We start from the raw sequence: 27,433 nt of genomic DNA, 5'->3' as shown, positions 1-27,433 counted from the left end.
TAGGAAGAATTGAAAAACGCTATTTTCAGTGATCAAAACACACTTCAATATAGTTGATCCAGATATCCACCACCACTTGGAGAGTCATCCGGATTCTGGGAAACCTGTCCTTGGGAAAGGCATCTTCGAATTAAAGTAAAAACGCATATTGCTTTGGAAAACAAATAAAATCTTTTCTCTATGGCAAAAAGTGAATATCCAGAAGTAGAAACATTCTTTGCGTATTCTTTGCTTTTTCTTTTTTGGCGCTGTAAGCCGCCTACGCATTTTGGCCGAGTTCAGCAAAGCACGTCAGTCGTTTCTCTTCTGTACCAACTGAGCGCCAATTGGAAACGCCAAGTGAAGCCAAGTCCTTCTCCACCTGATCCTTGTCCATCGCAGTGGGGGCCTCCCTCTTCCTCTGCTACCATCAGCGGATCCGAGTTGAATACTTTCAGAGCTGGCGCAGCGGTGTCCATTCGAAGTCATGGCCAAGCCGCGGAGCCGCTGTATTTTAGATTCGCTGCCCTATGTCCATGTCGTTGTAAAGCTCTGCGTCTACTCGCCAGTCGCCAACGCGTAAAGGTCCGTAAATCTTCCGCAAAATCTTTCTCTCGAACACTCCAAGAGCCGCCTCATCGGATGTTGTCATTGTCCATGCCTCTGCGCCATATACCAGCACTCTGACTTATAGAGCGTAGGTTTTCGTACGTCGAGAGAGGACTTTACTCCTGAATTGCCTACTCAGTCCAAAGTAGCACTTGTTGGCAAGAGTATTCTGCGTTGGATTTAATGCTGACATTATTATCGGTGTTAATCTGGTTCCCAAGTAACGAAATTCTCTACATTTCTCGAAATTGTAACTGCAACAGTGACGTGGGTGCCAAGGCGCGAATGTGCTGACTGTTTGTTTGGTGACAGGAGATACTTCATCTTGTCCTCGCTTACCACCAAACCAATTCGCTTTGCTTCCGTATCCAACTTGGAAAAGGCAGAAGAGACTTCGCGGTTTTTGTTACCGATGATGTCGATGTCATCGGCATAAGCCAGTTTTGAGGAGATGTGAAATTCAGACATAGCGGCGTATAGGCAACTTCTTTTATTGCTGTCAAAAGCGGCTTTAAGGTCGAAAAATAGGTGGTGAGTGTTGATCCTTTTCTCGCGGGTATTTTCCAATATTTGGCGTATTGTGAATACCTGGTCTATTGTGGATTTTCCAGGTCTAAAGCCACACTGATAAGAACCAATCAGTTCATTGACGGTGGGCTTCAGTCTTTCACACAATACGCTCGATAAGACCTTGTAACCTATGCTTAGAAGGCTAATCCCGCGGGAGCTGGCGCGAATATCGGGATCACCCTTCATGTGGATTGGGCAGTGCACTATTAAATTACAGGCGTCGGGCATGCGTTCATCTGACCATATTCTGCACAAGAGTTGATGCATGTACCTTATCAACTCCTCACCGCCGTACTTCAATAGCTCAGCTGGCAGGCTGTCAGCTCCAGCAGCTTTGTTGTTTTTCAGCCGCGTTATTGCTATACGTACCTCGTCATAGTCAGGCGGTGGAACGTCGACTCCATCATCATCGACTGCGGGCTCGAGTTCTTCTTCACAACTTTCCGTGCTGCTATCATTTAGTAGGGCGGAAAAATGTTCCCTCCATAAATTAAGTACGCTCTGGACAGGGGCTACTAGGTCGCCATTCTTGTTCTTACAGGAGTACGCCCTGGTCTTGAAACCTTCTGTAATTCGCCTTACTCTCTGGTAAAATTTTCGGGCTTTCTTCCTGTCGGCAAGCATTTCAAGCTCTCCGCACTCACATATTTCGGTCTCTCTCTTCTTATTGCGGCAAATACGTCTCGCTTCCCTCTTCAGATCCCTATAGCGGTCCCACATAGCGCGCGTTACGCCCGATCGCAGCGTGGGCTGTAGGCGGCATCTTTTTTCTCTGCAGCTTCCTGACACTCCTCATCGTACCAGTTGTTCTTTTGTGCTCGCTGAAATCCGACTACTTCTTCGGCGGCGGTACTTGATGAGCGGGAAATGTGGTTGCCCTGCTCGCATATGTCGGTTTGTTGAAGAGTGCTCTCTGAGAGCAGTTGTGAGATTCCAGTAGCGAAAGCGCTGGCTGTCTGTAGTGATTGCAGCTTTTCGACGTTAAGCTTTCCTTGCATATTTGGGCGCACATTTTTTGCTGCACAGAGGCGGGTGCGTATCTTGGCTGCAACAAGATAGTGGTCCGAGTCGATGTTTGGGCCTCGGAGTGTGCGTACGTCTAAAACACTGGAAGCGTGCCTTCCGTCTATCACAACATGATCGATTTGGTTTCTCGTTTTTCGATCCGGAGACAGCCACGTAGCTTGATGGATCTTTTTATGCTTGAACCTAGTACTGCATACTACCATGTTTCGGGCCCCGGCGAAGTCGATCAGTCTCAATCCGTTGTCGGACGTTTCGTCGGGGAGGCTGAATTTTCCGACGGTGGTTCCAAAGATCCCTTCCTTGCCCACCCTGGCATTGAAGTCGCCAAGCAGGATTTTAATATGATGACGGGGGCAGGGCTCGTAAGTGCGCTCCAAGCGCTCATAGAGGAGATCCTTGGATGCCTCATCCCTCTCTTCCATCGGGGCATGANGCATTGAAGTCGCCAAGCAGGATTTTGATATCATGACGGGGGCAGGGCTCGTAAGTGCGCTCCAAGCGCTCATAGAAGAGATCCTTGGATGCCTCATCCCTCTCTTCCGTCGGGGCATGAGCGCAGATGAGCAAGATGTTGAAGAATCTCGCTTTGATGCGGATTGTGGCTAGACGCTCGTCCACCGGGGTGAACGACAGTACTCGGCGACGGAGTCCCTCTCCCACCACAAATCCTTTACATGGCAGCTGTAGTAGATGTCGCAAGGCCCCAGACATTGCTTGCCTTGCCCCGTCCAACGCATTTCTTGGATGGCGGTGATATCAGCTTTTGTCCTTACAAGGACATCAACCAGCCGGGAGGAGGCACCTTCCCCATAAAGGGTGCGTACATTCCAGGTGCATGCCCTCAAATCGTAGTCCTTTAAGCGTTTGCCGTGGTCGTCATCATAGGGAGGGTCTCATCCGAGGCTTTGCCTTGCTTCTTCACTGAAAGTGGTTTTTACGTGGCTGGTCCCAAACCCAGCGCACAGCCCATTGCTTGGACGGGGGTGGTTTCGCAACCAAGCAGACACCCGCTTGCAGCCGCACCTACTGGTGAACAGACGCTGCAGGCTTCAGTGAGCCCTTAAACCGAATAAGTTGGAGTGGCCCCACCAAAGCTCCCTCTCTTTCTGCCGTGACCCAAGGCTCCGAACAACAAAATCGTTATTCAAGGAACGAAATACCTAATTTTAGAGAAACTAGCTTCATAAATGGCCTTTAATACCACTGGTGATTTGTAGGATGTACTTCTCAACAAGATTTTTACTTATTCAAAACAGAATGATAACGTGTTGAAACTTTAATAAACAAAACTTCACAAATAGACGGAAATAATATAAATTTTACTACAAACTCTCGGTAAAATATATGCCGCAAACCTTAAAACAAATAAAGTAGTGCAATAGAAATGCAAACCGATACCAACAAATAAAATTATCTCTAAAATTTTTTTTTTTAAATAGTCGGTAACCTAACACTTGTTTCTATAACTATTTTCTACGAAAATTTCAACATAATGGTACAATTAAACTATCTTGTTATAAATTAATGTATATTTATAAAGATTTTTATATTCGTTAGATAGAGTAAATGAATACAATTATTGGGAAAAAACATCAAAGATCTAGTATTGGGTTTTCATTTAGCTAATTGAAGTTGAAGTATTGCACCTATAATTTTTTTACTGGGGTGTATTACATATGAGCCCCATATTCCAATTTCCCTAAATGTGTATTTTTTTCTTAATTTTTGTCACCTAGTAAATAACAAACGATTACGCGATGGAGGTATTTTTCCAGTTCAATAAACGCGACCAATTGTAAGAAGTTATTCTTTTGGACTGATGGTAATTCCACGTACTCAAAAATCATGAAAAATCATGTCATTCAAGCACATAAAGCAAACAAGCGTTCGTTATATAGAATACTCCCTTTTTCAACCGTTCGTTATTTAGAGTAATCAATACAATTGAAAAGGCGTTCGTTATTTGGAGCGTTCGTTATATAGGCATCTGTTATACTGGATTCTTTCAAGTTAGAACCAACAATGTACACCCACAAAATTTTATTGAAATCGGTTAAGCGGTTTTGGAGATTAGAGTAAACGAACACAGTGACACGGGATTTTTATACCTTTCATGAGCATGAAATGGTATTATAACTTTGGTCCGATGTTTGTAACTACCAGAAAAAAAAGAGATAGACCCATTAAAATGTATACATACTTAAATGATCAGAACGTCAAGCTTGTCGATTTAGCCATGTCCGTCTGTTTGTATGCAATCTAGCCTCTCAGTTTTCGAGATATCCGGAAGATGGGTATATTTTTATAATGTATTAATCATTTGTCGGAACCGGAAGAATCGGACGACTATAACATATAGCTCCCATACAACTGATTGTTCAGATATGAGATTTTTCCTTATAACTCCTCCATTAAAGTAGCTAGGAACATTGAATTTTTCACTATTGTCACTCATTACCAAAAGAATGCTTTCGGTGAAAATGACGAAAATCGGGAGCTATAACCTATATCTTCCATACAACTGATTGTTCAGATATGAGATTTTTTGCCATAACTTCTCCATTTATGCAGCTAGGAACATGAAAATTTGCTCCATTTTCACCCAGTATTAACAAAATACTTACAGTGAAAATAACAAAGATCGGGTCACTATAACATATATCTCCCATACAACTGATTGTTCAGTTATGAGAATTTTCGTTATAACTCCTCCATCTATACAGCTGGGAACATGAAATTTCGCAATTTTCCCATTATCAAAAAAATATTTCCAGTGAATGGCGAAGATCGGGTCGCTATAACCTATAGCCTCCATAAAATTGATTGTTCATATATGCGATTTTTTGTTATAACTCCTCCATTTATGCAGCTAGAAACATTAAATTTCGCACTATTTTCACTCATTATCAAAAGAAAGTTTACAGTAAAGTTAACAAAGATCACTATAAGGTCACTATAACCTATTTATTGCCTCCATACAACTCATTCTTCAGATATGGGGTTTACTGAAAATCTCNCTCCATACAACTCATTGTTCAGATATGGGGTTTACTGAAAATCTTCTTTTTTATTTTATTTTAGCTACTTTATAAATAATAAATATTTTATAAATATGATTGTGTTGCTTATTGGCCGTTTAGTATAATTTAATAATTTATTTTTGAGCTATAAGCCGTATGTTAAATGAAACATTAAATGTTTTTCTGCTTTATTTACTTTTTAGTTTTATTTTGGTCGATATTTCGCCTTCAGTCTGAAGGCATCTTCAGGACTAAAAAAGCAAAACAATATTTGTACATCATCACAATATAAACCAACAAAAACATACATATGCAANTATGCACAAGTGCATTAAAACGACTTACACTATTAGCTTTGTCCGGTCGACTAATCATGTTAAAATATATAATAACAAACAAGCACGAAGAAGATATTAAACATAAACAGGAAAACTAATAATTAAAATACAGTAATTGTAAACAAAACTTTTTATACAAACAACAATACATGAAGTGCTGAACAGCAAGACGAAGAAATGTTTGTATGTCATCTCAGCAGAGCAATGCTGTTGTCTGAAGAAATCTTTGCAGCGGACGGACGATGAGTTTAACATGAACACACGATCGCACGACACCTACACTGTAGGTTTGTTGTTGTGCGTTAGAACTTAATTGCGATAAACGTGAGCGCAATTGCCGGTGTGCGTACGTTCAGTTCATCCTGTTGTGATTAGGGGTGTTCATAATATGTAGCATCTCTAAAACATAGCGTTTATTATAGATTTTCTCTTCTTGCAAGATTGCTACTTTATCAAAGTCGGGATAATGTCCCGTATCCTGGCAATGAGATGACAAGGCTGTCTTATTGTCTGCCGAATTATTCCTCAAGTTAATGTTTGATTTCTGAGCGGAAATCCTTGTCTTTAATTTCAATTTTGTTGTCCCCACATATACCATATCGTATACGTGGGATGCGTCGCCACTGCATGGTATTCTATAAATTACATCAGACTTCTCATTTATTGGAATTTTATCTTTAGTATTTGAGTAAATTTGTTTAAGCGTATTGTCATAGGTAAACGCTATGCGGAAATTGTCCTTGTCATATATTTTTGAGTATTTAATTCTCTCAGATAATCCTGGTACATATGTTACCGATTTATACATTTTGTTGTTCCCGTCACTGTTTGATTTCTCTTTATCGGTCTGGACATAGAAGTCGCGGATAAGCTTATTAATTAAGCAATGTGGAAATTCATTTTTCCGCAGGATATCTTTGATAGTGGCAATGTTTTTCTTATGATAGTTTTCGACACTTATTGTGAGAACTCTTGTTGTAAAATTTTTGGCGGTATTCCGAATTATTTTAATCACATGTTTCGAGTTGGAATTAATGAGCCTCCCTGATGATGTAGGTTTCTTATACCAGTCAACTGTTAATGTGTTATTTTTCCTTATTATTAGGGTGTCCAGGTAGGGTAATTGTCCATCTTTTTCTATTTCTAACGTAAATTTTATTTTCTTGTTGTAATTGGTTAGTGTGTTAAGCATTTTGTGAATATTTTCTGTTTTAGCAATTGCAAAGATGTCGTCGACATATTTAGTTAGTAATCGGGGTTTGCTTTCGGCGTCATTTTCAAATTTGATTAATAATTCCTCCATAACTACGTCTGCGATAACCGGTGAAGCGGGGGAACCCATAGGCATTCCTGACTTTTGCTCATAAATCTTGTCGTTATATTTGAAATAGCGATACTCTTTAATACAAAATTTCAATATGGTTAAGNAAATTACATCAGACTTCTCATTTATTGGAATTTTATCTTTAGTATTTGAGTAAATTTGTTTAAGCGTATTGTCATAGGTAAACGCTATGCGGAAATTGTCCTTGTCATATATTTTTGAGTATTTAATTCTCTCAGATAATCCTGGTACATATGTTACCGATTTATACATTTTGTTGTTCCCGTCACTGTTTGATTTCTCTTTATCGGTCTGGACATAGAAGTCGCGGATAAGCTTATTAATTAAGCAATGTGGAAATTCATTTTTCCGCAGGATATCTTTGATAGTGGCAATGTTTTTCTTATGATAGTTTTCGACACTTATTGTGAGAACTCTTGTTGTAAAATTTTTGGCGGTATTCCGAATTATTTTAATCACATGTTTCGAGTTGGAATTAATGAGCCTCCCTGATGATGTAGGTTTCTTATACCAGTCAACTGTTAATGTGTTATTTTTCCTTATTATTAGGGTGTCCAGGTAGGGTAATTGTCCATCTTTTTCTATTTCTAACGTAAATTTTATTTTCTTGTTGTAATTGGTTAGTGTGTTAAGCATTTTGTGAATATTTTCTGTTTTAGCAATTGCAAAGATGTCGTCGACATATTTAGTTAGTAATCGGGGTTTGCTTTCGGCGTCATTTTCAAATTTGATTAATAATTCCTCCATAACTACGTCTGCGATAACCGGTGAAGCGGGGGAACCCATAGGCATTCCTGACTTTTGCTCATAAATCTTGTCGTTATATTTGAAATAGCGATACTCTTTAATACAAAATTTCAATATGGTTAAGAAAGGTCTTTGGTTAGAGTTGTATGTTCTTGTATTGAACTCCACTTGGAATCTATTATCTCTATGGCTAAATCCACGGGTATGCTTGGAAAAAGCGAGACGACATCAAACGACACAATACTTTCAACGTCGTAAAAATATGTTTTTCCTATCTTTTATTTAAACTCGACTGCGTCGTTCACATTAAACTTGGAGGACATTGTTACATTTTTGAGCATGCGGACAACATATTTACATAGGTTATAGGACGGAGAACTGATGAACGAACATATAGGTCTTAGTGGGATTCCTTCTTTGTGTATTTTGGGCAGACCGTAAATTCTGGGGGGATTTCTTTTAAGTCAATCACTTTTGAACCGACTTCCAAAAAAGAAGGAGGTTATCAGTTCGTCGGAATCTTTTTTTTTTTTTTTTTTTTTTTTTTTTTTTTTTTTNGCATAACTTTGGACCACGTCAAACGATTTCGATAATTCTTTTTGCATCGGAAAGGTAGTGTCTCAGAGGTGGTCCCATACTAATCTGGTTAAGATCCGATCAGTGGATCATGAGATATATATATATATATTTTTTTTATATGAGAGTTGAAGTCGGTTTTTTTTTTGCTAAAAATTACTAGTTTTGTGTACATTTTCTCTACAATTTCGTAATTTTTAGCTTGTAATTTATTCATGGGATCCCGTTTCAAAACCCTGTATGTCGAAATGTGATTGACTGTTCTCTGCATCCTTACATCGTATTCCGATTTGTATATCATTACAGGTACGTTTCCTTTGTCCGCATTGAGAATTAAAAGTTGGTCATTGTTTTTTAGGAACGTCTTAGTAGAATGGAGGGTATCACGAATAAATCTATATCTAATGGTGATTGTCATTTTATTGAGGTGGTCTCCTATTAATGTCGTCAGATTATTTCTTTCTATTTCCTGATTTTCTTTATCTTTAATCGTCTGTATGCAGCTTTCCCCATCTGCAATAATTTTAAAAAGTGGAAAATCTCTCTTGGTCATTGGTAAGACAAATTTAGGTCCTAAGGATAAGAGCCATACAAAAATTTTAATCGAAGTTACAGTTATAATAAATTAGAGTTCAAAATTACTGTCAAGTGTAAATAAATGCTGTCACTCACATGTACACGTACATGCGCACTCGGATGCATTCAACGGTCAGGTAGCGTGCAGCTGCCTCGGACGCTCTACTTTCTCTCTCACACCTATCAAATTCAAGAACTTTATAGCTTGGCAATAATATTTTATGTACGAATTTTTGCAGGCAAGCCTACATGATTAGTTTTGTAATAAAAATATCTTACCTATGATATCAATTTCGATTGGTTAACAGATCGATGTAGTTACCTATATTGACTTACCTGTTCACATCTACTTGCCACGTAGCCATGCACAGAAATAAGTAGGCAAGCCTACCTAGGCATATTCTGTGTGTTAAAAACTATCAATTGAGATAAAACTCATTCGGTTATCACAAGAGTGAAGGTGATGAATGAAAATTGATTAAAATTAATTAAACTAAAAACAGCTATGAACACTTTTCGATAGGCAAGTTATCATAGGCATATTTGTTTATAAATTATATTTGATAAAAAATATGTCTAATCGAGTTATCAGATCGGTGAAGGTCGATCTTCAACCGGCTCTTAGACCATCAATTTTCTTCGTCGTTTAATTTGGTTCTACACTTCACAGATGCTTTTTCGTAATAAAGAAAAACCAAAAAATCGAAAAAAAGTGTGTGTTGCCGCTGACAGCAAGCACCTCTGCACGTCCAACTAAAGACAGGCATACAAATTTGTTTTCAAATGTTCAACTTGAATCACATTTCTTACAATCGGTAAACTGGCCATGAAAAAACCAAACAATAACTCGATTGAAAAAAAATTTTTACTTTGGCTCAGTGTATATACATATGGCTCAAAGATCTGTCAATAAGTATTCATGTGTGGCATATTTCGTGATATCAATTGGTGGCTCGGCATTTCGCGTTGCATTTCGAACAAATTAGATGTGGTATCACCGTACGTATAATTAAAAGTATAGATGATTTTCAATAAAATAACATCAAATTTAGATAAGATTTCCAGGCATCATCTATTGGACTTTAAACCTCTCAACACAAAAACATGTAAATACTGACGTGATAAATATTGAAAATTCGCGATCCATCACTAGCTTGAAATCCATCAATATGGATCACGATCCAAATATCACAATAAATATTGAACGTGAGACAGGCGGTAGACTGCCCAGCGATAATCTTCTTTTATATGTGGCTAGTGATTTTTGCTGAGCGCTGTGTTGCCTGATCAATGCAAGTGTTTCTAGTAGTGTTGTCACCGCTACACGCAACTAACCACAGGACAATTTATCAAATTAATACAACTTTTTTAGTCTGGCTTTATACACGGCAAACTTACCAAAAGTTACCAAAATAAAAAAAGTGGGCAAGTTACCAAGCGCTCAAAAAGTTACTTATTTTGGTCACAAGTGACCAAATGTTGCAACCGTGATTTCAATTACTCGGTATTTCATTATTAAAGTGGCTGGCAAAAATATGGAAAGGTAGCAAAACTTTAATCATAACATTTAGCACATGAAAATAATATTCGATTTCAATTGAAAAGATATTAAACATCTTGAAATTGTTACACTACATAAAGTTCTTTCTGATACTGATGTATCAATTGTGCCGCTAATCGACCAATTTCCTGCATTGGTAAATGATGCAGACATAATTGAATTTCAATTTCGCAAACTGAGGCTCAGTGAAGGTAACTTCAAAAACTGTACCAATATATAACGTTTTTGGGATCAAGTAAGTTTGTTTAAAAATGGATTGGGTGAAGCGGCCTTTGGAGAATTGTGTGATTTAATTCATAATATTTTTAGTCTGCCTCACAGTTCCGCCACAACTGAGCGCAAATTTATTGATATAGCATTAATAAAAAGGAAATCGACATGACCAAGCCGTTGCATTTTGATTCGCTGTACTATATCCATGTCATTGTAAAGCTTATACAGCTCACGTTCCATCGTCTGCGGTACTTTCTGTCGCCAATGCGTAAAGGCCCATAAATCTTTCCCAGAATCTTTCTTTCCAATAGCCGCCTCATGAGATGTTTTCATTGTCTATGCGTCCACGCCATAAACCAGCACAGGCATGATAAGTGACTTATAGAGTAAGATTTTTGTACGGCTAGAGGATTTTACTCCTCAATTACCTCTCAGTCTGAAGTAGTACCTGTTGGCAAGAGTGATTCTGAATTGAATTTCGCTGCTGACATTATTATCGATGTTAATACTGGTTCCAAAGTAAAGGATATTCTCCACTTTCTCGAAATTATAACTGTCAACAAGGACGTGGGTTCCAACGCGCGAATGTGCTGAATGTTCGTGTGATGACAGGAGATGCTTCATCTTGTCCTCGCTTACCACCAAACCCATTCGCTTTGCTTCCTTATCCAACTTGGAAAAGGCAGAACAGACTTCGCGGTTTTTGTTACCGATGATGTCGATGTCATCGGCATAAGCTAGTTCTGAGGAGATGTCAAATGCAGACATAGCAGCGTATAGGCAACTCCTTTTATAGCTGTCTAAAGCGGCTTTAAGGTCGACAAATAGGTGGCGAGTGTCGATCCTTTTCTCGCGGGTCTTTTCCAATATTTGGCGTATTGTGAATACCTGGTCTATTGTGGATTTTCCAGGTCTAAAGCCACACTGATAAGGACCAATCAGTTCATTGATGGTGGGCTCCAGTCTTTCACACAATACGCTCGATAAGACCTTGTAACCTATGCTTAGAAGGCTAATCCCGCGGGAGTTGGCGCGAATGGCGGGATCACCCTTCTTGTGGATTGGGCATTGCACTATTAAATTACAGGCGTCGGGTATGCGTTCATCTGACCATATTCTGCACAAGAGTTGATGCATGTACCTTATCAACTCCTCGCCGCCGTACTTCAATAGCTCAGCTGGCAGGCTGTCAGCTCCAGCAGCTTTGTTGTTTTTCAGCCGCGTTATTGCTATACGTACCTCGTCATAGTCAGGCGGTGGAACGTCGACTCCATCATCATCGACTGCGGGCTCGAGTTCTTCTTCACAACTNCTTCTTCTCCACAACTTTCCGTGCTGCTACCATTTAGTAGGGCGGAAAAGTGTTCCCTCCATAATTCGCCTTACTCTCTGGTAAAATTTTCGGGCATTCTTCCTGTCGGTCAGCATTTCAAGCTCTTCGCACTCACGTATTTCTGCCTCTCTCTTCTTGTTGCGGCAAATACGTCTCGCTTCCCTCTTCAGATCCCTATAGCGGTCCCACATAGCGCGCGTTACGCCCGATCGCAGCGTGACCCTGTAGACGGCATCTTTTTTCTCTGCAGCTTCCTGACACTCCCCATCCTACCAGTTGTTCTTTTGGGCTCGCTGAAATCCGACTACTTCTTCGGCGGCGGTACTTGATGAGAGGGAAATGTGGTTCCACTGCTCGCATATGTCGGTTTGTTGAAGAGTGCTCTCTGAGAGCAGTTGTGAGATTCGAGTAGCGAAATCGCTGGCTGTCTGTTGTGATTGCAGCTTTTCGACGTTAAGCTTTCCTTGCATATTTGGGCGCACATTTTTTGCTGCACAGAGGCGGGGGCGTATCTTGGCTGCAACAAGATAGTGGTCCGAGTCGATGTTTGGGTCTCGGAGTGTACGTACGTCTAAAACACTGGAAGCGTGCCTTCCGTCTATCACAACATGATCGATTTGGTTTCTCGTTTTTCGATCCGGAAACAACCACGTAGCTTGATGGATCTTTTTATGCTTGAACCTAGTATTGCATACTACCAAGTTTCGGGCCCCGGCGAAGTCGATCAGCCTCAGCCCGCTATCGGACGTTTCGTCGTGGAGGCTGAATTTTCCAACAGTGGCTCCAAAAATCTTTTCGCTGCCCACCTTTTCATTGAAATCGCCAAGCACGACATTTCTACGTGTCGGAGGATCCACTTATCCACTTTTTAAATCAATTTACTAATTATATTTTTAGCATTGAGTGTATAATTGGGTATATAGTATATACATAGGAACAAATTTGAAAGTTAGGGGGGACCGAAATTATCGAGCTATCAAATCCCCGGTACTATTTTTGAATATATAGGCAAAACTTTGGAAGTTAGGGGGGCTCGGGCCCCTCTCCCCTCCCCCCTACCTCTAACTGGCTACGCCCATGCATAAATATGAAAAATGGTTTTGCGTTTGGATAATTTAGTAAATAGTATGACATTCACGCCAAACGACAATAAGTGTATGTTTAAACAGACTAATTAGCTGATGCAATTAAGCTTTAAATTGCGGCATTAAGTTTGGTGTGCACACACACGTCAGCTGCGCAATTAGACATACGAAATCAGCTGCTGGATTACCTACAGTGATGGAAAAGTTGGTACCCTCGTACGTTTATTTAGTTTGAAAGTACATTCGGTACAAACTCACAATTTTAGGTACATTTGGAACGTAGCCAGAAAAGTTCTCAGGAAGTCAGTTTTTATTATTATTGACATTTCGATGCATTTTCCGGTGCGGTCAACTGGTCTAATAGCTTCCCTCCTTTGTGAAGAGGCATACAAATGAAACTGAAGGGTGGTCAAAGTAACGCAACTGTAGTTGATTTCGCTAGATAGACGGAAAATATTTCTTTTCAAAACGTCAGATCGAAGAACTGGGAGGAAAGTGATTCACCTTTTCTACAACATAGTTTCTTCTCGCGCTGCTCAAAAAGATTATTTTCATAGCCAAAATTTGTTGAATGTGAGTGTAGAAGTTGATATGGTATCGATGGGAATTATTATCCTCCTATTTTCTTTACATAGAAATATATATTTACTTTTTAGGTACATCAATCTACTTTTAAGTAAAGTTTTCCGTAAATTATGTACAATTTTATAGTTAAATTTTCCATCCCTGATGGAATATCAGCTGTAAAGGAGGACCAGAAACGAAACAGCTGATTGCTCTTCGTTCATTAAGCTTACCTCCAAGTCAAAATTAAACATCTAGCAGGGTTGCATAGAGAATCTGACTAAAATTAATTGCCAATATTATTGGTAATTAATAATTTGAATTTTTGTATGATAATTTGGGTAACAACTAAGGCTTAAATTGGTGAAAAGATTCTTAATTGCCAATTAGGTGCCTGTTTGAACATAGTCTAACGGCGGTTGCTGAAAAGTGTATTGTCTTTATAATTGTCTGGACGCCTACTGTACAGAACAATTTGACAATTAATACATGTTCTCAATTGTCTTGTCTCAAATTGTCTTATGTAAGCGCAGCGTAAGTATTATACATGCTCAGATTCTATAAATTCCGAAATTATCCTTTTTTAATCGCTTGCCCTGTTTGGATCAAATCGATTGATTAACAAAATTTTTTCTTTGGAATTTGAGCATGCATAATACTTAAATTACATATAATCAATGTATTCTCATAGTTTTGAGCATTTTAATTAATCTTAGTATATTGACCTCAAAAGAGAATAACTCATTTTCTTACGTGTAATTGCTATGTGAAAAATAAACACTCGATGCGCAGCCTCTTGGAATTATCGTAGAGAGGGGAGATTCATGGAGGATGCTATAGTAATGCAATTTTTATTTTATTTTTTTGACGTGACCTAATATATAAGTAGTATATATATATTTTTGGCGAAGATGTTACGGGTTTCATCCTTATAGAAACAAATTGAGTTTATTCATTATATGGAAGCAAATGCGACACTAAAAATTTGAAGTTTATTATACTATAATTGAATGAGCTCAAAAAATACAAATACATATTCAAAATCTTTCTAAGAAATAAATTTAAAAGCTCGAAGTTTGTACGAAAGTTTGTTGATTTTTTTAAATATTACACAAAGTTTGAAACTTGGTTTTACATGGTTTTTGTTAGACAATGGGGTATATTAAAAACAAAAAATAACTAAAATTAAATAACAAGAAACAAACTTGTCAATATGGTGTGCGGATGTATGTTTGTACATATACGTCGTAATATGTACGTGGTTTGTTTAGAGTTCAGTGTCTAGATTAGCGTTATGTTGCCTGTTTTTTTAAGCTAAGACTTGCTTTTCTATTGCCTGCTTTGTGACTTATGATTATATGCTAAAATGCAATGACCTGTGTAAACATACACTTAGACAAATAACTATAGCACTTTTGGTTTGGCTAGTAAAGACTTTGCCAGTTGTGTACCGCTAATATCTATGTGGAGCACCCTGTTGCTTAGCACCAACAGCCCTGCATTCATATTCACCTACGCTACAACATCATACATTCGTTTAAGTATAATTTCGTATTTTTTACTCTTTTCATTTGTCTAGTTTGCATATTCCCTTTATTCCTACATTGTAACTTTTTAGAACATAAACCTAACTGTAGTCCGTTTTCCTTTTATCCTTACGAAACGATGAGCTACATGCAAATCAATTTTAATTTTGTCATGACACTCGGGATTGGTCTTACGCTTTGCTATACACGCGTCTTAACTACTGCTCTAATTTGGTGAAACAATTTTGAAGTTTAAATAAAGAATTTATACATTTGCTAAATTTGAACGCCAAAGCGTTTTTATTTCGGTGGAAAGCTAGCCCAAGCTACAGCTACGGCGATACGCATAAAACAATTAGCTAAAAACTGGTGACCCCGTACAAAGTTTGAAGGTCGGATGTGAGACTCCGTTATAACGCTATTAAACACAGTTATAAAATCACGCGATAGAAAATTTAACTGCTAATATGATCACCAATTCCGATAGCGGAATTTCATCAGAACCGACGAATGCTACACCGTTTCAGAATCCCCGTTATTCCGAGGGGATGCTACCGACACTCGAGAGACAAGCTGCCGCTGTTTATGCTCGCTTACCAATCCCCACTATGCCCAGCAATAATATCGAGGCATGGTTCACTTCTATGGATTTTTGGTTCACCGCTTCTGGGATTATCTCCGACAAATAAAAGGCAGCAACCGTGTTTGCAGCACTCGATTCCACAGTAATTGGCCAATAATCGGGGGTGATCGCATCAATGCCGCAACAGGATCGGTTTGAGTACATCAAATCGAAAATAATCGAACATTTCGCCGATAGCGAACAAGAGGCGCTTAAATCGACTTCTTTCCGAGCTTCCACTCGGAGATGAAGAGACCGCCATAACGACGCCTTTTGGTTTGTATGAGTTTCAATTTATGACTTTGGGGCTGTGCAACGCAGCACAGACGTTCCAGCGCCTAACAGACGAAGTGCTGCGGGGCCTCGACTTTGTTTTCCCATATATCGATGATATTTGCGTAGCTTCGTCATCGATCGAGCAACATCGGCAACAGTTACGTTTACTGTTGAAGCGATTACAGAAAAATAATCTGACAGTAAATATTTGTAAGTGCGTATTCGGGAAAACGGAAATTAAGTTCCTGGGTCATCTCGCCGATTCACAAGGAATCGAGCCTCTTCCGGAAAAAGTTGCATCGCTGTTAAGTTTTCCTAAACCAACAGTAGCCAAGAACTTGAAACGTTTTATAGCCATGCTGAATTTTTATCGGAAATATCTTCCCCGTGCCGTTGACTATCAGTCTAAACTCCAGAAACTGATCGAGGGAAACAAAAGAAACGACCTTACACCACTTGTTTGGAATACCGAAGCCAAAGCAGCATTTCAGCGCTGTAAAAAAGAACTTGCAAACGCTACCTTGCTTTTTCATCCCTCAGCAAACGCAGAGTTGTCTCTGCACACAGACGCCTCGCATTTTGCCGTGTGTGCTGCTTTGCATCAAGTAGTCGACGGCGCATTCCAACCCCTCGAAAAAGCTAACACCGGCCCAGAGTAAGTATAGTACGTATGACCGAGAGCTGACCGCAATGTTTCAAGCGGTTTTACACTTTCGGTACATGATTGAAGGACGACGTTGCCATCTACTTACGGAGCATGGCCCTCTTGTTTTCGCCTTCAAGCAGAAGCTAGAAAAAACTGTCCCTCGCCGTGCATGCCAACTTGATTTCATTGGACAGTTTACACGGACATAAGGCACATATCGGGAGAAGCCAACGTCACTGCAGATTTGCTTTCACGAATACAGTCACTGGATCAAATCATCGATTATCGTGCAATTGCACACGCACAACAAGGAACGAACGTCGAGGTAATTTGCGACACATCGACACCGAAAATACGCCCGTATATTCCGAAAGAATTCCGCAACCACATCGTGTCTAAAATACACAACTTGTCCCATCCTAGAGTACGCGCCACTACAAAGTTGGTCACTGCACGCTTTGTTTGGAAAGGCATAAAAAAGCACACCTCGGAAATTGTGAAAAGGTGCGAAGCATGTCAATGATCAAAAGTTCATCGCCACACGAAATCTCCTCTGGTTAAATACGAACTACCTAAAGGGAGATTTACACACATTAACATCGATATCGTTGGCCAATTTCCATTATGTGAAGGCCAGCGATATTGCCTAACGATCATCGACCGCTTTACACGTTGGCCGGAAGCAGTTCCCATTCCCGATATGACTGCCGAAACTGTCGTCAAATCATTAACGACGCACTGGATATCGAGATTCGGTGTTCCCGAACGCATAACATCAGACCGTGGCCGGCAGTTTGAGTCTGCAATATTTCAGGAACTTATTTCTTTGATAGGAACGACTCATCTGCGAACTACGTCGTATCATCCCCAATCCAACGGCATAATCGAACGATGGCACCGATGTCTAAAGTCAGCAATTCTTTACCACGACTCCAGAAAGTGGATACATTATCTCCCTTCGATCCTACTTGGCTTTGGAGTAGTTTTCAAACCTGGCGAATTTTTCCACCCGACCACACCCGCTGAACTGACTAGCGATACAGTAACGGAATTTCGAAAGTTAATGGATAAACTACGCCCGACTGACACCGCACACCATTCGCCTCCAACGACTTTCGTTTCTCAAAAGCTACAGTCAGCAACACATGTTTTTATCAGGAATGACTCAGTGCGCCCCGCGCTGACTAATCCTTACGACGGCCCATACGCAGTAGCACGTAAAATTTCGAAATATTTCGCAGTCGTCATCCGAGGTCGGCCAAGCAACATAAGTCTGGATAGGCTTAAACCAGCATTTTTAACAAGGTCCGATATCGAAGCGTCACCAAACGTAATCCAGCCACACTCAGATGAGCACAACAACAACGCATTGACGAAACCTACAACAAGCGGTAGCCAAAAGCTGCATTCAGATGAGCACAACAACAACGCATTGACGAAACCTACAACAAGCGGTAGCCAAAAGCCGCACTCAGATGAGCAAAACAACGCATCGACGAAACCTACATAAAGCGGTAGCCAAGAGCTGCAGGCAGATGGGGAAAACCACAATGCATCGACGAAATTTACGCGTGTAGGTCGCCGAGTAAAATTCCCCAGTCGTTACATGTAGCTTTCGTCTGGAGGGGGAATTATGTGGAGCACCCTGTTGCTTAGTACCAACAGCCCTGCATTCATATTCACCTACGCTACAATATCATACATTCGTTCAAGTATCATTTCGTATTTTTTACTCTTTTCATTTGTCTAGTTTGCATATTCCCTTTATTTCTACATTTAACTTTTTAGAACATAAACCTAACTGTAGTCCGTTTTCCTTTTATCCTAACGAAACGGTAAGCTACATGCAAATCATTTTTAATTTTGTCATGACACTCGAGAATTACGCTTTGCAATGCACGCGTCTTAACTACTGCTCTAAATTGTTGAAACAATTTTAAAGTTTAAATAAAGAATTTATACATTTGCTAAATTTGATCGCCCAAGCGTTTTTATTTCGGTAGAAAGCTAGCCCAAACTACAGTTACGGCGATGCGCATAAAACAATTAGCTAAATCTATGTAAAAGACAATCACTTCCAATTGTTCTGTCACATGTTGTATAAGCATACAGAAAATACCAACAAATTTGGTTTGCTATCTTTTGGGAACCATTGTGAAAACAATGGAAGGTTAATTTTTACTCAAGTTTTGTTTGACAAATAACTATAGCGCTTAGTCTCATTTTTATTTATTTATTTTTTTCAGCGTGAAAAACTTACCGAGCTTGAAGAACTTTGGCGTACACAAATTAATGCTGCCATTATCCGAGACCTAAACACATTACGAGCTCAAATTCGATTTAAACCGAATGGCTTCATGAACTACTATACATACCTCAAAGTCTTGGATACATCTATATATACTGATATATTGATAAAAGAGATTTATAAATTGGCGGAAGGATCGGAAACTTTTAGTCCAACAGTAGGACAACTTTATAGAGAACTAGGCCAGAAAGTACAGCAAAGGTAAGAAAATTATTGTGGTACTAATTTTAAGCTATTTTTAAAAGTATTTATTCATTATGATAATACTATTGTGCTTATGAACATATTTATTGTCTTTTGGGTGGAAGATTCGTATATTTCTGCAAAAGTATGCAACATTGCGTTTTGTAAATTTACTGAATAAATCCCTAATGGGTTTATATATTGGGCCATGAGAGCCAGAGGAGCATATCTAACAAAAATGTGTTCACTAATACAACTATTAAAGAAGGATATATGTATAAATAATAAATACGGTCTGTTACTGAAAAGTTCATTGCACCTACGGGGTGCTACCTATTACTTATAGTAAAATAAATCTAAAAGAACATGCCTCGGGCGCTTACCGTTTCGATTCTAGTAATGCATTTTAGCTGTACTTCAATTTAATTAGGCTATTCTGGCTCTCGAGGCCTCATATACCAAGGTATACCAAGCATCTCAAATATTTACTTTTTCAATTCTTTAGATATCAAGTTGAGATGAAAAAGAAAAATGGGATATTGGAAAAAATTGGAGAAATATACAGTTCATATTGTGATTTATGGGAAGAGGCGAGTACAAACGACAATCCTCGGCAAATGTGGCAAAGACTTGTTCATGAGCAACGTGCTAGTGGACCGAGTATAGATGTTAAATATGTTAGTTGGCCTGTCAATGTACAGTCAGGAGTTGGTCGTTTTCTTTATAATATTTTAATGCGTGATATAAAAATAGATGCGCACATCATGCGACAAAAAGGAAAGAGTAAACAACAAAATGTTTTACCCGCTTTTTATACGCTTTTTCGAAACCAAGGACGCCTGGTAAAAGAGGAAGTAAAACCTCATCCAGTGTTGGCAAGGTATGTGTCTTTAAACTTTATTAAAGTTTTGATATAAAACATCTGCTTAATGTTCTTCATTTAAATAGATTGTTGCGTACCTCTCGTCAGCAGACATTAACATTTGATTCAAACCTTGTTCCAATGCTTTGCCCTCCGCAACCCTGGAGTACGCCAAATAATGGCGGCTATTTATTACATAAATCGGATCTGATCCGTTTGCCGCACCAGGTAAAGCTGTATACATATATCAAATACATATGAATGTAGATCAGAAACTAATTTAAATTTTCAATATATAGGCAGTACAGCAATGGGAACGTATAAACTCTGTCATCCCGCAACACATCTATCCAGCACTTGATTCTTTGAATCAACTGTCGAGTGTAGGTTGGCGCGTTAACACCGAAGTATGTACATTATTTCAAATACTTATGTATATTGCTCTCTTCGGATAGTGGGAAACACATTCATAGGTTCAGGGCTTTACAAAAGTTCGAAAGCAATTTCCCTAGACGTGATGAAGTAGATTTTTAATAAAAAAAACCTTATGTTCCAACAAACGATTTAAAAGACTTCAAAATTCAAGAAAATAATTAGTACGATGATTGGCTTCAAAATAATACCAATCTATTTGCATATCTCAAACACACCGAGCTGTTGAGGATTTTAGGTTTCACAAGAATGAATGCAAAATCGGCACATGTGGGATGACTCGCAACAATTCACAGTGCCAAAATCTGTGTACATCAACACCGTAGCCGATCGGTTTCAATAGATATAAGACTTTGACGGATGACGTTAGTTAATAAAAAGTACGTAGGTAAAAAAACTGCCTACCCGAAAAAGGTAATAATGCTCCCTATATATTAGTTGTAGTCGTTGGAACGGCCTATTTACCCCTCCTAGATCGGTTTGTCCCTCAATCGTTCAAGCTGAGCCAACAGAAGGCGCAGGAGGCATGCCGCTCCGACGGGGTGGGACCAGAGAGTGGGGCATTAGTTGAGTTGGGTTTTGCGGGTATGTGAAGAGGTGTTTTGAGTCGTGAGAAGACTGCCCACATGCCGGGCATACATTAGTATATAAATGCACAGGTATGACAGAAACAAGATACACCTCGATCTAAAAGGACTTCGTATCTCTTAAGATTCCCTAATGAATCCCAAAAGGGCGCTAGAATTTGAATTCCAAACCTGGTATCTTCCCAACAATGTCTGGGTGAAGTTGCTTTTTATGGAAGTAGTTGATGGATAGTCTAAATTGCAGCTCCCTCGTGGATGCTGCTTCTTGATTAAATATATGGACATGGGCGTAGCCAGGTAGGGGCAGGGGGGTGCTGGAGCCCCCACCTAACTTTTAAACTTTCCTTATATATATATAAAATAGTACCCTGAAATGCCAGCTTAATAGGGTCGAGCGAAGAGCTGCACGTGTAACAGCGCTAGATCATCTGCGTATCCCTCACATAGTCGTCTACTGCAAGTGTCCAGAGCAGTTACTTTATGGTTTTGGGAATGAAGGAAGTTAGGCTGATAGGTCTTTATGATTTAGCTAAATCAAGGGGCCTGTTTCCCCACTTTGGGGATAAATAATACGGAAACATTCCTCCGAGCGTACGGTATGTATACCCAGCAATAACTAGCCCTAAATGGACTAATGTTGTCCTCGAAACTCCTTTGTAGGAGTGCTGGGAAAATCTCATCAAACCTCGCTGCTTTGTACGGTTGAAAAGACTCATCCGCCCACCGACTTGTGTCAAAGATAGAGCCAGATCTTCTATGACTACTTACTATACGAAACCTGTGTTCATGCTCCACCGTAAAGCCTGGGAAATTTACATGAAGTAGGTGATTCAGTATCTCGTTCTTGTTATTCGCGAAGGGGCCATCCTACTTTCTAAGGAGATCTACCCAGAGACCCTAAATAACTGATATGATTTCTTTTGGAGGTGGAAAACGTTGGCCGTAGGACACTAAACAAAATGTTTATGTTACTTTATAAGAGTTATTCCCAAAACTAAAATTTTTTCGTTGGTCATAACTTTTATTTTCCACTTTTTTGGTTTTACGTCGCTCAGTGAGAGTTATTTTCAAGACAAACTGTTTTCCGATGCTCATAATTTTTATTTTCGACGTTTTTGTTTTTACTTTGCCTGGTAAGAGTTATTCCTACGACAAAATTTTTCCCGTTGCCCATAATTTTAATTTTCGACTTTTTTCTTTTTACGTTGCATGATAAGAGCAATTATCAATGAAATTTTTTTTTCGTTGCTCGTAACTTATATTTTCGACTTTTGTTTCTTCACGTTGCTTAGTAAGATTTATTCTCAATGAAAACTTTTTTTCGTTGTTCGTAACTTTTATTTTGAAGTTTTTTGGTTATGTGTTGTAGTAATGAAGTACATATATATGAGGCATTCTTTTTCGTATCGGACATCAAATTTGGTGTCACACTTTCTATGTGCTTAAAATTTTTTTTATGAGTTCTACACATGAAATAAGCTAATACGTATTCGAGGAATTTTTTTTCTTTCTTTTTTTTCATCGCAGATATGATCTGTCAAACTTTGGATTTTTTCGTAATTCTGACCAATCACGTACTTTTTCAAATCGTTATATCCATTAGCGCACACAAGGGGTGGGTTTTGGGGTTCAAACCCCCCCCTAAAGCTAATAACTTCAAATACGAACTGTATCTTAAAGCTAAGAATCCAGCCCTCAAGAAAAATCACAAGAAATATTTTTTATTATTTCTGTTGCTTGAAAAAGAACTTTCCTTTCGCTGTAAATTTTCTTGAAGAAATAAATATACGAGCATTTTTCTTGAGAGCTGCAAACTGATTTAAGAAATTTTGATAAAGGATTTAAGAAATTTCTTGTGCGTCATTTTATGTACATATATGAATTTTTCGCTTTTCTTGAGAGCTATTAAAAGTTTAAAAAGCACCATCTCCATCGAAAACCAGCAGCAGGATTCCAGCATTTTCTATAGCTGATTTTGATCGCCAAAAATCTCCAAAAGAATAGCAGGAACGCCTAACAACACGCAACATTTAGTTACATGCCAGACTTGGCCGATTAGTTACATATTAGTAATATAAAGAGAAATAAGCCTGCAAAAATGTAGGTGGCAACAAAATCAAGTAATTTCTAATGCAAATTCGGTGCCGTGCAATAATGTCAATTTACACAAATTCTCTGCTGTAAGGAAGTTAATGTCAATGACATTAGTATACAGGCCAAAATTTAAATAATGGCAATTGACATTAAGGCACTTTGGAATTGATTCTCCCTCTAAAAGTGAAGTATGTAACGGTAGAAAAATAAATTTTGTTATTTATACTTAAATTCTAACTTACTTAATACTAACCACCCAAACCTAAAAAAAAAAACGTATTTTAGTATAGTAACTATACGATGATTATAGTCGACATCTCTACCTACTCGGCTACGGCAGTCAAAAGCTTTTTTGTTTTTAAATTTATATTTTTCATATGTGCCAATGAAATCAGTTCCACTCATGTGGAAACCAGGTCCCCTCATGTGGAAATCGTAGAGTTTTTAATTTTATAAATATTTACCTTGTTTATACCGACACATAAAGCGCTTTGACCCAGTTCCCTGTGATTCAAAACGAAGGCATAAACCAACTTTCAACACGCTCAGAAATTCGAAAGTGTATTCACTCGAATTTGTTTTCAAATCGCTTTTTTATTTCTCACATCGGTTAGAAAACAGGTATAAACACATCACTCATATGACGCGAAGTGAAAAAGGCTAGTTTCCTTTATACAGGCGGTTTTAAATTTGAATTATTATTATAACAAGTTTGAATTCTTGTTCTCTTCCATTTCGGTCCTCGCGCCAATTAATTATTTAAAAAATATCGAATAAAAATAATAAATTTTGTTTACTTTTGAATACGGTTTCAACAAGTGCGCTATAACAACACAGGTATAAATGATTGAAAGAAATATGTGTTGAGTCAAATCATATTTTTGTTAATGCGGTTCTTGCGTAGGTATAAACAAGGTATATGACACAGAATGCGATGCGAGCTTTTACTTGATAAAAACCTTGATCAAGTTTCTTTACAAATAATTTATCAAGAAAACACAATTGGGAGGTTATGTTACATTTACATTGGAGCCAAATACGTGATTTCAAATCAGTCATTTAATATTACATTTACATTGGACCAAAATGCGTGATTTGAAATCAGTCATTTGAAGGTGTTTACACTGCTTGATCCGCATTTGCTTTGACTTCTCATCAAATGAAAAGGGAAGACAAAAACAAAATGTATGTAAACAAACACTACATTTATTATATTGTTAACGCTTTTTGGACACAAAAAGGCAATTATTCTTTGATTAAACTAAAAATGTGTAAAGCTCTTGTATAAATTAACAATTTTTACACACAAATTTCAAAGATTTATTTATTTCGTTGTGTTTGTTTTGTGTTTGAAAAATTCCAAATGTCAAAGACAAACCAAAGCTTTTGTGGAACTTTTGTTTCTGAGTGCGTTCAATAAAATAGTACGGCAATTGGAACGCATTTGTTTCGTGATTTTGTGTAAATGCGTCGAAATGCGTCATTCTGGAAATGTGAATTTGTATGGAGAAATGCGTGGTTTGGCCTCGCATTTGAGGTTTCTCGCCCAAATGACGCATTTGGGCTCAATGTAAATGTAATATAAAGGCGTTTACACTGCTTGATTCGCATTTCGTTTGACTTCTCATCAACTGAAAACGGAAAATAAAAACAAAATAAATGTAAACAAACAATACACGCCTTATATTTTTGAACACGTTTTGGATACATAAGAGGCAATTATTCTTTGCATTAACTACAATTTTGCGAATTTATGCGTAAATTAACAATTTTTATACACAAATATCAAAGATTTTGAGTTTGTTTCGATTTGAAAAATTCAAAATGTCATAAACAAACAAAAGCTTTTGGAGAGCTTTTTTTTTGAGTTCATTTTGATTAAATGAGTTGACATGCCTCATTTTGGAAATGCGAATTAGTATAGAGATTTGATTTCGCATTTCAGACTTCTCGCCCAAATGACGCATTTGGGCTCAATGTAAATGTAATATTAGTGGTTTTAAATTGCTATAATGCAAGTACATATCGATGGCTGAGTGGAAGATCGACCTATCTCGGCAGCCAGTTCGAAAACGCTCTATCTCAAAAAACTTTTCAAGAACGCCTTATTTCAGAATTTAATTGAAAAACACCCTATCTCAAAATTCGGTTCAAAAACGCCCTATCTCACTTCAAAATGTATTGAAAATATGCTGATATAGGGCGTTTTTGAATCGGCAGCTGAGATAGGGCGTTTTTGAAACGAATTCTGAAATAAGGCGTTCTTGAAAAGTTTTTTGAGATAGAGCATTTTCGAACTGGTTGCCGAGATAGGTCGATCTTCCACTCAGCAATCGATATGTAGGTAGTACCTATCGCGTCCCCTAAGCACCTTGGCCATCTAGCGTTGTAATGGATTATCAGCATAAACCACAAATTTATAGTACGTTCGACACATATTAAGAGTCAAAACTGAGTAGAAGTTAAAGAAACAATTTAATGAAAAAAGTGGAGTTGTCGAATGTCGGGAACTGAGTGGTATTATTTATTATTAATGTTCTTTTTAAAGAATTCTTGTTTAAAACACACTTACATTCATATGTCTAATTTTGAGCAACGGATTGAAAATTTCCTTAGAAAAAACTCTTACTAAGCAACGTAAAGAAACAAAAGTCGAAAATAAAAGTTACGAGCAACGAAAAAAAATGTTCATTGAGAATAACTGTTATCATGCAACGTAAAAAGAAAAAAGTAGTAAATAAAAATTATGGGCAACGGAAAAAATTTTGTCTTAGGAATAACTCCTACCAGGCAACGTAAAAATAAAAACGTAGAAAATAAAAGTTATGAGCAACGGAAAACGTTTTGTCTTGCGAATAACACTCACTGAGCGACGTAAAAGCAAAAAAGTCGAAAATAAAAGTTACGAGCGACGGAAAAAAGATTATATTGTGAATAACACTTATAGGGGAGCAAACCTTATTTTGGGTTAAAAATAACTATTATGTAAAATAACAAAAACTTATGTATATTTAATTTAATAGTTATGGACCAATTTTTTTTTATTTTCTTTATAACATTTATGTCTCTGGATCTATCTCATTGGAGGATTCCTTTGATAAAACTTTATGTACAAGAAGGAATCTGGCAGTGTTTCTATTGTCTCGCACTGTTGCCTCCATGATTCCTTCTTTGAGCGTTTAATAACTTTGTTTTAGTGAGAGAGAGCAGCCTTTTATTCTTTCCAAGAGCCTCCTGACAGTTTTGCATCCAGTTCCGAGTTACACCAGAGAACCTTACGTTTCACCAGGCATTCCCACGACAGCCGGTTCTACGTACCGGAACGACTCGGGTTTTACCCGACCAAGGGCTGTTGTTTCGGCGATCTAACCCCGTTTAGGTCGCCGATGTATCTCAGAAGTTGTTCGTCCATAAGCCTATATTCGCTACGTTTTCTTCTACTCAGGGCTGGCATCGAGTCAAACCCTGGGCCAGAAACCTACACCTGCTGTGTATGCCAGAGACGACTACACCACAACTCCACCTCAGTCAAGTGCAATGCTTGCGAGGGGTGGAGTCACCTCAGAGTCTGCTCAGGACTACGGACACATCGGCAGTGGACCACGTCTTTTGTGGCCCCTGCTGCTCAAACAGAGCAGCCCCTACGGCTAACCCCAGTCCACCTGAGCAGTCCCACACAAACACCACAGCACAACAACATAACACAATAGACCACACCACAACTGCTACAGACCACAGAACACACACAACCGCACCACCGCCCACACGCCGCCGCCAACAACTCCTGGTTCCTCCTACAATCTGCACGGTATGTCAGACCAGGATGCTCCGTAATGTGACATCAGTCAAGTGCAACACCTGCCTTGGCTGGTGCCACTTTAGGGCATGCTCAGGTCCGCGCACCACGCGAGATTGGACGAGGAACTTCGGAGAGCCCGTGTTGCGCTGCTGCTGTGTTGCTCAACTGCGACGCCTCCCGCCACAACCACAGGGCGGCAACCACCTCAGCAGCGCACACAGCCAACTGCGGCACGACCACACACATCCCTCACACCCCGCATCACCACACGTCTCCCGAACCACATGAAGCTCCTTCAATTTAACTGTAACGGGCTTCAGAGCAAGATCGAGGAGATAACCGTCTTCATGGGAAGGCATGGCATATTGATAGCTGCGGTCCAAGAGACGAAGTTGCACAGCAATTCAACACTGTTGAATTGTGCCGGGTACAACGTGCACCGTCGAGATCGGGAGCGGGATAATGGTGGTGGCTTAGCGTTCATCACGCACCACACCGTGCAGTATCGTCTTATCGAAGCAGACATCGACCGCAGGGATACCACCCTAGAATGTCA

General features: G+C 38.9%; 1 protein-coding gene and 1 long non-coding RNA gene across 2 annotated transcripts in view; one reads left to right on the top strand and one right to left on the bottom strand.

Annotated features, from left to right (window-relative positions):
* PolrMT (mitochondrial RNA polymerase) overlaps nucleotides 1–27,433 on the top strand; it is a 363,978-nt gene that overhangs the window by 186,228 nt on the left and 150,317 nt on the right. The window contains exons 7-10 of the mRNA XM_017609322.1: nucleotides 18,859–19,121; nucleotides 19,609–19,983; nucleotides 20,052–20,193; nucleotides 20,265–20,372. Of these exons, the coding sequence (XP_017464811.1) occupies nucleotides 18,859–19,121; nucleotides 19,609–19,983; nucleotides 20,052–20,193; nucleotides 20,265–20,372 (888 nt within the window). The remainder of the gene's footprint in view (nucleotides 1–18,858; nucleotides 19,122–19,608; nucleotides 19,984–20,051; nucleotides 20,194–20,264; nucleotides 20,373–27,433) is intronic.
* The window catches only part of LOC108358150 (uncharacterized), an 18,742-nt gene continuing 13,788 nt past the window's right edge, over nucleotides 22,480–27,433 (bottom strand). The window contains exon 3 of the long non-coding RNA XR_001846719.1: nucleotides 22,480–22,490. This is a non-coding gene — a long non-coding RNA (uncharacterized LOC108358150). The remainder of the gene's footprint in view (nucleotides 22,491–27,433) is intronic.

The sequence above is a fragment of the Rhagoletis zephyria genome, unplaced genomic scaffold, assembly GCF_001687245.7.
Source record: "Rhagoletis zephyria isolate East Lansing unplaced genomic scaffold, Rhagoletis_zephyria_1.1 Rzeph_scaffold_00215, whole genome shotgun sequence".
Lineage (NCBI taxonomy): Eukaryota > Metazoa > Arthropoda > Insecta > Diptera > Tephritidae > Rhagoletis > Rhagoletis zephyria.
This window is presented reverse-complemented; position numbering and strand designations above follow the sequence as displayed.